This window comes from Magallana gigas, chromosome 3 (assembly GCF_963853765.1).
Source record: "Magallana gigas chromosome 3, xbMagGiga1.1, whole genome shotgun sequence".
Lineage (NCBI taxonomy): Eukaryota > Metazoa > Mollusca > Bivalvia > Ostreida > Ostreidae > Magallana > Magallana gigas.
The window spans coordinates 20,958,990-20,970,921 of record NC_088855.1 but is presented as its reverse complement, the minus strand read 5'-3'; the positions used below and the strand labels follow the sequence as shown (position 1 = coordinate 20,970,921).

Genomic DNA, 11,932 nt, shown 5'->3' with positions numbered 1-11,932 from the left:
CGGGATATCTAGAAAGAATGAAAAATAAATATATACCAAGATCATAATGTTATACTGTTGTCACCTGTAGCGAGGTAAATGCTTGTTCGGAAGATTTATACACACGTGTACCCCTATTATTTTTCTAACGTAATTCCTATATACGAGGTACATAAGTATAATTATACAAAACCCTAGTATTGCATCCAACGTGCGATAGGGGATTTCAGGCACCAATCATTTTGTGGCGGTGCGAGGTTTGTACGCTGACTTGTTTTCCTTCTGGTTGCAATACTAACCGCCTCCGGGAAAGGTCCATCCGTCGGGCCTATTATAACTCGGGTGCGTCACTTGCAACCATTGGTCGGTCACGTTCTCACTAATGAATATATAAAGCACAATCTTACGTCGATTCATTCAGACAGAGCTGTGAAGGAAGAAATCACAGCTGGTATTTTATTCTCTTTTTTTTTTTTTTATAATTATAAGGCAATATATGTACTTAAGGGTGATCCTAATTTGTTAGCGTTAAAACTGCTCTCTTGTATAAGTGAATAGTTTTGTACTGGTTTGGACAGATTTACTTTTTATTGCTAAAATTAAAATATATCAGGACAGTTGGACAACGGTTGTCTTTATTTTCATTCAAAACAGTATTTGTTTATAAGAATTACAGATCGCAGTGCAAGCAAAACCTTAGATGAATCATTTACTTTTGCAAGAAGCTAAACGTGACACTGTCCGTTAATGAGATAAATATGCTGTAGACTATCTGTTTTACAGGAGACAGCATGAGGTTTCTTATAATATTGGCTGCGGCCCTTGCAGTGGCAAGGGCGGGATCATACGGTGGGGGACACGGATACGGAGGAGGAGGCCGGTTGCACGGGGGATTCAATGCCCATCAATTTGACGTTCCTGTAGGGGCAAACTTCGGTGGCGGCCTCGGAGGGTCAATTGGTTATAGAGGCGGTGCTGTAGGAGGTGGTGCCAGTCTCGGCATGATTGGCGGAGGGTTTAATGCCCACCAATTTGATGTTCCTGTCGGGACGGCAAGCATCGGATATGATACAGGCTTCGGTGGCGGCAGCCTAGGTGCAGGAAGTCTAACCGCAGGTGGTGCAGCAGGCATTTACGATACATCGATTGGCAGAGATGTCTACGTGGACGATGGATATGCTGGTGGTTTCGACGGAGGCTATGTGGGCGGGGGCCTTACCAATGCAAGAATTGTAGATACCGACTTAGGTTTCGTTGATTACGATGGACAATTTGACGATGTTCAGTATGGAGGAATTGACTATGGATATGACTACGGTGGCGCTTCCTTAGGACCTGGCGCCGCCGTCACAGTGCTTACCAACAGTAAGTGTCTATTTTGTCCACATACAAATCAAGAATCTTTGGAGAGCGTAGTTTTGGTTCCCCTAACGACCATGCTAGAAAGGCATGTTGTTTGTATTAACCAAATCATATCTAAATCAAGTTCCTTTGGTAATAATTCATTATATCATTTTTGTGTTTACTTCGATCTCAATACTCTGTAGATACGTGTAAATTATGAAAATGTTTTAAAACATCACTACAATGGACACGTATAGGATTAACTGAAGCTATTTATACAACAGAGAGTTAATAAGATAGATATGGAATCATCATTAAATTGTTAGCATTGTTCGTTTGTCTAGAAACTTATTCTAGTGACCTCGATAGTTGCATATTTATTGGCCAAAGTGAATTAAAATACATCATGTATAGAATTCTTGTGAAATATGTAACTTGTCGGAAGTACCACTGGTATAACTCAAACACTGTGGTATTTCAGTAATTTAATTTTGTTTTTTCATCCAGGACGCCGTGGACCTTTTGGTTCTTTTCTTGACCGTATAACGGGACCTAGATTCGAACTCGAGCAAGGATACGTTGTTGGGCCAGGTAATCATTTTTGTTCTACAATGTTAATTTCACCTCAGGGCTCAGTTTTCAGTATTAAATTCTAAAAGAAATTAATTACATTTCAATCTTTTACAAGGTGGATATAATGGTGGAATTGGATATAATGGTGGAATTGGATATGGTGGAGTTGGAGGTGACATTGGGTTTGGAGCAGCAGGATATGGTGGTGTCAACGCTGGTTACTATGATGATGATTACTTAGTAGGTGGCGCTGGACTCGTCCCAGTAAGTCCACCCATTCCTATTGGAGGAATGGGTGGTGGTGTTTATCCGGTCGGCGGTGGGATTACCGCCGGTGGCTATCCTGTACCAGTTGGTGGAGGCTATCCCGTGGTGTACGGTGGCGGCCCCGGCGTTGCTGCTGGTAACCTCGTTGGCGGTGCCGTCAATGCAGTGGGTAATGTGGCAGCCGGTACTGCTAATGTTGTTGGGGGTATCGCAAACACTGCTCTCGGCGCTGCCGGAAGTTTTGCAACTGGTGCAGTACAAGGTGTACAACAAGGAGTCAATGCATTTACAGGAAAATAAGATGGTAACTTTCTCTCTCTCTCTCTCTCTCTCTCTCTCTCTTTCACACACACACACACACACACATATATAAACACATACACATCAACAGTACTATATTTGATACGAGCTGTTAAATTAATTATATATCAACATCAGTGTATTGAAAGAAAAATTCTGTATCTTTTCAGGCGACCTGACACGTGAACCAAACTCACGGAAAAAAACGACCTGGACCGATATTCGACTTTTCTCCGATGAATTTTCCCTTTTCCTATTATACTTCCATCTGTGATTACGGGCAGTCAACACCTAATAAACCTTTTCTTTTTTAAAAGTGTGTTTCTTTTTAATGTGGGTCAAAGTTTAAAGCTGTTTTAGTTAGACTCTCTCGTGTGTGTGTGTGTGTGTGTGTGTGTGTGTGTGTATATATATAGTATACATGTACGTGTATATTTAACCATCCGTTTGCATTGGAAATCTGCGACGTTTAATTTCCTGTAAACACACTTAGCCTTGTCACGGCGCATGAGCACAAGTATAAATGTCATCATGCATTTTGAATATATTTATTATTGTAAGATTAAATGAAATGTTTAAACTTACATATTCAATTTGATATGTACTTCTGAAAAATAATAGATAAATCATATCTATTCGTTAAAAAAAAATTCTCTCATTCTCTCGACAAAGTTTCTATATTTTTTTTATAGCACTATATTTCAGTCGCGGTTCAAGCGAGCTACACGTAAATAACATTAATATGGCTGTTCCATGTATGTTTCTATCCCTGACCAAGGGCGTATTTAATGGCTTTACTGCGACGATACACAAATATTTCATACAAATAAATATCCAAATGAATATAAATATAAGCACTGAAAGCTCATTTTTGGATGTCGTCGTTCCTGCAACACACCAGGCCGAGCAGACAAATTACCAGGCATCATACAGCACTAACGCGCGATAATCGATTTGTCTACACGGCCTGGTGTGTTATGGAGCCGACGACATCCAGAAATAAGGATTCAATGCTCAAATATATTTTATCGGCCGTGAAAGTTCGGTGTTATTTTTAACCCAAATTGGTTTATATAGAAAAAAGAGGTGTTACAACCACTCGTTTTAGCCTCTCATAATCTTTGCATTAAATTAACGGTTATAATGAAATCGGCTATGTTGAAATATCATTTCATTTCATTTTATTTATTCTCATATTGTATAAAACACAACATAGAGAAAATATACAATACAGACAATATTATACAAAATGCAGGAATGTATACTGTACACATCAACCTGGAGAGTTGACTCTCTTATTTATAATATTGATAAATTTACATAAGTTATTAATAACAGCTACATGTAATTTGTTACATGAAAATAATTCTAAAAATTTGAAAGCATTTGGTCGTCTAAAATACACTGATGGTAAATAAGCTTTTCTATATTCTCTCAAATCTGGACATATCATAATATAGTGATTTTCATCGCCAATGTTATTTTTACATAAATTACCAAATTCGTTGATTTCTAGGTACATTGTTCCATCTGCCCGTCTCAAATTGGCAGTTTATTATCGCTTGTTCTAAATCTAAGTAATGTGGCAATGTTATTCATATAAGCACCAAAGTTTATGTAATTTCTAGGTACAAAAATGTTATTGGTAAACAAATTATAAATCAGTCCTTTACTAGATGCGTTATAATCCGAGACCCATTTTTATTGAAATTGGTCAATCAAAGTTTGCTTAACAACATTTAAAATCCATTTTTTCATTTTCTACATTGTGCGTCAACCAGACATAGCTTAGACCACATTCTTGCAAAATTCTGTATACATTCAACACATTTGAAATCATAATTGTTGATTTGTGTTAGGATATGTAAAAAATTATACAATAAAAATGGCAATTTTGATTCTTTACCTTCAACAATCTTATCCAAAAACTCAGCATTCTAATTTTTACTTTCACACACAATGGGTATCTAGCAAATTCACCGTAGAATATAAAATTTGAAATATCGCTTACATTGAAGTCACTGATCGGTCCCCACAAGCGATTTTCATAACTGTTATATTGAAGTATTTATTTTATCTGCCGTTGAAGTTCGGTGTTATTTTTAACCAAAATTGGTTTAGAAAAAAAGAGGTGTTACATAGCATGATTTAAGTTTAATTTAGCAACTAAATCACACTTTAAAGTTTAAGCTCTTTTTGTAACTTTATATAACATTTTATTAATTAAGTCAAGTGAACGACTCTTTAAAAGTGCTCTTAAAAGAGTCCTTTGACTTGACTTAAAACACAGACCCCGGATTTAGTCGTACGATATATGAAATGAGAATATCCTGGGGGAAACAACTCAACAAGTAACATATTTTTAAAAAAGTGACAAGATTAGAAATCAAAGTACTGAAGAACTGACGGGAGTTGATTTTGTCGATGTTAACTGATTTTAAAATCAATGATGTTATTTTTCATGACAAGTAAATGTAGTTTCTAATTTGAATTACGCACAATTTTATAATATGAATTTTTGGACTTTTTCGACAAGAATGTCGAGAACCCCCCATATGAATTATGTTAAATAATATTTAAAGATAACATTTATTCAATCAAAACTACATGTATGTATCAGTCATAGAAATATTTCTCGAAAATTGTATGGATCCAAGCAATATTGAACTCTGGTCTCGTTCAACCAAACGCTCGGCTGACACCGTAAATCTCCGACAAGGATTTACGGAGACAACCGAGCGTCGAGTTGAACGAGACTATATTAAACTCTGGCGTAGGAATATATAGGACTACAAAAAATATTTAAATTGTTCGCACCATTTAAAATCTGACTATTTTCAAGGTATTTATAAATACGTTTCCTTAAGAAAAACAACGCTTTAGCATACATTACATCGCATTTATCAATTATTTTCAAGAACTAAGTCTTATCAGCAGCAATGATTTGTGCTGAGGTCCAAACACTGTTTCACTTTCGGATTGCCTGAGTAACTGAGTAATTGATTAAAATCAACTCCCAAAACTGGAATCCGTTCAGTGGTTGTTGTGAGGAATAGAGCTCAACCAATTGACGTTGTCATTGATGTAATAGGACGTGATTTTGACGCACCATCATTTTCGTTCTGTTTTTAAAAACAATGCTTAATTTCTCAAAAACTTATGAATGTTTGTGAAATTTGTTGAGTGAAAATTTACATCATATACAGTTATGAAAATGCCTTTGATATTTTGTTAAATAGATTTAATCAAAAGTTATTTAAAGTGTAAATGATACATGTATCAGATATTATGGGACACCCTGTACGATAGAACAATTTTTGAATATATTTTTCCCGGGTGTTAATTGCTGGCCACGTATCAATGTTTTCTTCATAAAATCTTACTATGTTTGTTTGTTTTTTTTAATAATTTGCTGGTCTAATGTCCTATAATATCTCAATACTTCATTGCAAAACAAATCAACAAAATAAAAGAGTGCTTGATGTTTAATACTCAATATCAAGCAAGGGACTTGCATTGTAAATACTACATGTATATTTAAAACAAATATAGATCCTTGTGTCTTTCTAAATAAAATCATCATTGGATTTCATTAAACTAAAAATGTATATGGAATACAAAAACATCCCGAATTAGTTGCACAACGAGTTTATGTGCATACTAAAAAGCAAAAATATGATCCCGTCGCAATCAAAAAACAAAACACGCAAAATCGCTGTGCAAATAAAAAAATAAATAAAATCTTTGAATAACTAACAGCTGACTAACTGTCTATCATTTTGCAATGCGGAATGTACAATGAACAAGAAATGTGTTCCCAAACCTCCATTTTACCAACGCTTTGCGTCGTGACTACCAATGTCTCCATATCTACTGTCTGCACCGTTTGTGCTTTCCGTTGGTAGTTTCCGTTGACCCACCCCCCGACAACGTGCACGCTTTGGTCCATTATCGTGTAACTAGCGTACAGACGAGGGTCCGGAATGGTGGTCAGAGTTTCCCAGCTATTGGTCACGTGGTCATAGCGATCCAGATCGGCCACCATGATCCGCTGCTGATTCGCGTTCTCGTGCCATCCTCCCACCACGTAGATGTGTCCCCGATACACAAGCATGGTGTGGTCGGCTCTTGGTGAAAGCATTGGAGCTAGCTCCGTCCAGCTGTCCGAATCCGGATCATATCTATAGGAGCTCGTGAAAAATTCTTCATCCGCGTCCTGAAGACCACCGGAAATGTACAATGCATTTTCAAAAACAACACCCGCATGCTGGGAACGGTTTCCCGGTAGTGACGCAATAGAGGTCCATTTGTTTTCTTCGGGATGGAAGCACTCACATGGTGAGGACTCAAGAGAAACATCCATGCTTGCTGAAGGATCCCCGCCAATAGCATATAATTTCCCTCCCACAGCCCCTAAATAAAATCGACACCTCTCCAGACTCATGGCTGCAATGCTTTTCCATGAGTCTTTTTCTGGGTTGTACTTGAATCCATACTGATGTACAACTTCTTGTATTTGATCATTAAAACAACCTCCTATGATGAACACTTCATTGTTTAATACTGTTAAACCGAAATTGCACTGCTTAATATGAGGAATGGAGGCCAAAGTCTTCCATGTGTGGGTTTCATGACTGAAAAACCTAAGGTCATTTGTCATCCCACCATTTGGACTGAAGCCTCCAACACAAACCAAAGCCTTTGAAAAGCCTCTATTATTGATCAAACCTGAATCTACTAAATATGGCTGGAAATCATGGCAAGAATTATAAAAATACTTCCGAAAGACTGGATGAGCATCGAGTAAGCCATCAAATTCAGTCTTGTTAGGCATTGCAGATAAACTTGATCTCAGAATATTTTCCAACTGTATAAGCTTTATCAAAGGCAGGAAATATTGGTCTCTGGAATGAACATCGAACATGATCCAGCTGACCACACTTTCCAGAACATCTGTTTCTGAACAGTTCATGGGCAAGTTGCTGTTCAGAATGCTTATGAGCTGACTGGAAGTTAACTTGTTGCAGAACTCCTGAGTAACGGACACGCTAGTCCAGTTGGAACATATAAACTTGAGAACGTCTGATTTCAGTTTCCTGATACACAGCAAGTCAGTCAGTCGGAGCATGTCGATACAGTTCTCGATGCTCAGATGTTGCTTGAGGAAATCTGAGCAGGCCTGCAGAACAGGCAACATCTGTACGTGATTGGCCGAGAGCAAAATGTCTTCAACATTATCTGCGCAAAATTATTAAACAAAATTAATTCAAACTTTCATCCTGCATCCTCATTTTTTTTATATTGATATGTTTTATTTCTTTTGTGAAGTTTGGCTATTTAGGAAAGAGTATAGAACACAGCCAAAAAAAAAATGTTAATTTATAAACATATCAAGACCAGCTAGTAAAACTTACCAAAATCTAGAAATAACTTAGATGAATAGGCAAAGTCAATCAGGTTCTTCATTCCTTTAGCTGTGACTCCATTTAATGAAATGATGTCTTTTTGACACTCCACCAACCCATCAGTAAACATTGCTCTGTGTAAAAAGAAAACAAAATACACAGTACATTATTTGGTAGCTCAGGAAAGTAAAACATATAATTAAGTTATTACAAACATTTTGCCAAGAAATAATTCAGCTGTATTAAAGTTAGAGAGAGATAACTCTAAGAAAAAATAAAGCACAAAAACCAAATAATGTATCCTTTAAGGAAAGTCTTGTGACTGTAATGACTTTGTTTCAGGTCCCCATTCTAAACAGTATATTGAATATATATACCTATACAATGGGTCAATTTTTTCTTTGTCAACCTTGAAGAAATATACAATCTAGTTAATGAGTGTCAACAAACTAACCACCAGGAATCACAATTAAGTGAAAATTTGATGTTTTTGGTTTTAACTATCATTTTACAGTAATGAAAAAAAATCAAATATATATAGTGAAACTTTATTATCCTGAACTAGATGGGAGTGTTTTTAAAAAAACTTTGAGATATCGCAGTATTTGAGATATTGAGGGTAAAATACTTTTAAAAATAAGTGGTTCATACTTACAAATGACTTTGACATATCCATTATATTCGCGATATCAGTGTTTGAGATATCGAAGTTCAACTGTGTCTGGATTAAAAATTTTAAAATTTACCTCTAAAAGAGATTAATAATGTCTAGAAATAACAAGGGCCCCCAGCCCTCTTAACTATAATGATTTCACTAACAAAGTCCCTATTCTATACAGTACAGGGTACCAGGTATATTAAATATATACCTAATCAATGGGGCAATTTTTCTTTGTCAACCGTGAAGAAAAAATCAAGCCAGTTGACTCATACCTGAAGTAGTCACTGCATGATGCCAAGACCACACGGTGTGCCTGGAATTTCTGCCCCTCCACAATGAATGTGACGTCAAACAGCTGTTGCTTCTCCCTGAGGTACTTCAGCCCCGCCAACACACTGTCCCCATGATCCGTGGCTTCGAAGCTCACCTGTTGGTCATCGTCAGCGACCTTGGCTTTGTTCACTCTTCCCATGGTTTTTGTATGATGAACTTGGGCCCTAATAAATGAATTTTTTTCTTCAAAAATCAAGTTTTTAACACAGATCTTAATAAAGATCACATTTAAAGGAGGCTGGATGGTCAACAAATTACCTAGAAGATCTACCTATGATATTTTTGGACAATAAGTATTATTTAGTGAAGAAAAAAAAGTTAAATCACTCTTTACTTCAGAATTTCAATATTTTCCTATATCTTTACACAGCGTCCTAAGTCTCAAAGGTTTGATATAATTAATCTATAATGGCCACAATCATCCAGGCACCCTCTTAAAATCTAAATTTTAACTGTTACAGTAGATAATACATATGCATGTATACATGTATATATAACATGCATGCACATCAGAACAATAAATCACACCACCAATTATCCCAAGGATACAAAAATCAAACTTTTTCTTGGATTGAAAAATTGGAGTTAAAAATAAAGAAACAATGAAATTCAAATATTAAAGCAAATACATGTACCTTTCTATTAAACTAATTAATATTGTTAAATGATAACAAAAATCAACTGAAAAAGAATTAAACCAGAATTCATTCTTCTATGGTTGATGATTATTGAAGGAAAAGAAAACTGGTCACCCAGTATGCAAACCTTGATCAAATATCTTGATCCTTACCTACATGAATACTGTCCCTCCTGCATTCTAGTGTGATTTCAAATAAGTACACTATTAGAGCCTATAAGACACACTATAAAAGTGTCTCCAACATTTTCAAAGTACATATAAACAATGATGTGTGACAGCACTTTACTCTTCCTATACAATTATGTACCTAAAACAGTTTTACTGCCTCTAGACAATGAACCCAGTGAGACTTTGTAAAGGCCAGACTATTCTGGAGGGCCTGATAAGATCTTAATCTGTTGACCAGATGGATTGATAATGATGTTTCATCCATTAGTAGCCTCTAGTGAAAGAGCACCAAAAGATAACATATGTTTATAAAGTTGGGACTTTTTTTCACACTTCCTATACCTGTTATTGGGTTTGTTCTTTGACAAAGACTTGATCAATGAATGATCATTAATTCTTTATCATCTTCTACCGGGACTTATTCTCTCTCTCTCTCTCTCTCTCTCTCTCTCTCTCTCTCTCTCTCTCTCTCTCTCTCTCTCTCTCTCTCTCTCTCTCATATTAATTGTGCAAAATCTAAGCAGCAGCAATTACTTTTAGGTCTGCTTTGGAAAAGTTAAACATGTAAAATTTGATTTATCTGATTAAGGTCTTTAAGAAATACATGTATGGAGAAATTCATTTTTTGATGTCTTGTGATATTGTTTTTATGGAAGTTCTGTTTTAGTTTTTAAAAAAATTTTCTTCAAAATTTTGGTTAAGGATTTATATGTTCAATTTTTTTTATGTAAAGATATTTTTAGTGACAGTTTTGTGACTTTAAAAGTTGGAAAGAATGTTACAGAGTATAAACCCATGGGCTATGTAGTTCTACTATGTCCACTAACAAGACTAATAACTTGAAATTTCATACTATAAAGAGAAAACACATTTCAGACAGATAAATTGATGTTATGACATTCCCAGACAGTTCCCAAGTATAGAACCCTTCCAACTGGGCACCAAATAAAGGCTAGTATGGCTGGTCATTGTATAATGCTCTGACATTGCATAACAGATATTTAAATAGCCATGGACAGGATTTCCTGTCCAATCCCTCTCAAGGTCACTCCTCCAACTAGGTTTCAATTGCATTTTTATTAAATGAAAATTTCATTAATATAATTTACTAAAGAATCTGTTGCCATTGGTAAACTTACAGCAAAAACAGCTAGACAAATGTAAGCAAGGTGAGCTCAATGGACTATAAAACATTGAAAAAAAAATTAAAGCCATAAGAAAACTATTCATTCACCAAAAGAATTTTTTTAACTGGGTCCTAGAATTTCTTTGTTCCTGATCGCTTTTTATCCAAAATACCCCCCCCCCCCCCAAAAAAAAAAAAATATAATAATAATTTTGAAAAAAACCCACTTTCAGTCAGAAAGGTGATGAATAAATTGTTTCCAGTATCACAGAAGTTTTAATATTAGATACCAGAGAGCATTGCATTTCATGATACTAATCTGGACATAGATATATACAGGCATATATGAACAAAATATCATTTTAAAAATATAAAACTTACCTAAGTTGAACATGAAACCTGGCCCATTCACAAGCAAGTTAAATAGGCGCTATTATAATCGGGTTATTTCCCTCGCCACTCTGACTTTAGCTGGATCAGTGGAACATTTTCAATATACACCTGAAGTGATATATGTAGCGATGCACTATAGGGTTTAATATTCCATTAAAAATTAACAAGATGGACATGAAAAAAGTTATCCCTGAGACTAAAATCCTTAAATACACATATGAATTTATTCATTATTGATAATAGTATGTAAAGTATTTTAATCAGCTAATAATATTTAGTTCCTGGTTTTACGTTAATTTTATCTTGCACTTGTATAGGTATAAACAAATTAGTGATTTCTATTTCCACATACCTGGTTATTTCGTAGTTTCAGGTCCGCGACGGTTGTCATATATCAGACATCGTGTTACGTTGTTTTGTCTATTTGATTAATCGATCAAGTTGCTTTCTCGTGATTATGTCACACAACAACAAAGACTTGTTTACTTCCGGTTACCTGAGAGAGGACTATTATCAGGAAAATATCTTTATGTTCTGTTCAATGAATAACAATTTGTTAAAGATAGGAAATAATAAGTATATATCACATTTATTTTGCAATTATTGTTACAAAGATATGCTTGACATTTACTTTGCCAGAAAAAATTTAAATTTAAGTATTAAACAACAAACTTGCCAAAACCGCAAAGTAGAGCAATTCGTCCGCAGCGAAGACACATATTAAAACTTATTTTTAAAGAATA

The 11,932-nt window shown here is 35.5% G+C and overlaps 2 protein-coding genes across 3 annotated transcripts; one reads left to right on the top strand and one right to left on the bottom strand.

Annotated features, from left to right (window-relative positions):
* Positions 1–252: 252 nt before the first annotated feature.
* LOC105344724 (shematrin-like protein 2) lies at positions 253–2,779 on the top strand. The gene is made up of 5 exons (XM_011452584.4): positions 253–430; positions 763–1,344; positions 1,831–1,914; positions 2,012–2,467; positions 2,634–2,779. The coding sequence occupies exons 2-4, from the start codon at positions 771–773 to the stop codon at positions 2,461–2,463; spliced, it is 1,110 nt and encodes a 369-aa protein (XP_011450886.4). The 5' UTR covers positions 253–430; positions 763–770; the 3' UTR covers positions 2,464–2,467; positions 2,634–2,779.
* An 846-nt stretch (positions 2,780–3,625) lies between these two features.
* On the bottom strand, positions 3,626–11,328 carry LOC105344725 (kelch-like protein 13). Of its 2 annotated transcripts, none has more exons than XM_011452588.4 (4): positions 11,178–11,328; positions 8,802–9,026; positions 7,878–8,002; positions 3,626–7,701 (listed from the first exon to the last, which is right to left on the bottom strand). In XM_011452588.4, the coding sequence occupies exons 2-4, from the start codon at positions 8,999–9,001 to the stop codon at positions 6,227–6,229; spliced, it is 1,800 nt and encodes a 599-aa protein (XP_011450890.2). In that variant the 5' UTR covers positions 9,002–9,026; positions 11,178–11,328; the 3' UTR covers positions 3,626–6,226. The 2 variants fall into 2 exon arrangements, with proteins under 2 accessions (XP_011450890.2, XP_065934937.1); XM_066078865.1 differs by lacking the exon at positions 11,178–11,328 and adding an exon at positions 9,653–10,008.
* Between the last annotated feature and the right edge of the window lie 604 nt (positions 11,329–11,932).

Bases quoted from the DNA above. Each gene is read 5' to 3' on its own strand.
- LOC105344724 (XM_011452584.4), top strand. From the start codon at position 771: ATGAGGTTTCTTATAATATTGGCTGCGGCCCTTGCAGTGGCAAGGGCG. The intron at 1,345-1,830 runs GTAAGTGTCTAT...TTTTTCATCCAG, and splicing joins CGTCACAGTGCTTACCAACA to GACGCCGTGGACCTTTTGGT. The intron at 1,915-2,011 runs GTAATCATTTTT...ATCTTTTACAAG, and splicing joins AGGATACGTTGTTGGGCCAG to GTGGATATAATGGTGGAATT.
- LOC105344725 (XM_066078865.1), bottom strand. From the start codon at position 9,678: ATGCAGGAGGGACAGTATTCATGTAG. The intron at 8,003-8,801 runs GTATGAGTCAAC...CTTTTTACACAG, and splicing joins TCATGCAGTGACTACTTCAG to AGCAATGTTTACTGATGGGT. The intron at 7,702-7,877 runs GTAAGTTTTACT...AATTTTGCGCAG, and splicing joins TAAGTTATTTCTAGATTTTG to ATAATGTTGAAGACATTTTG.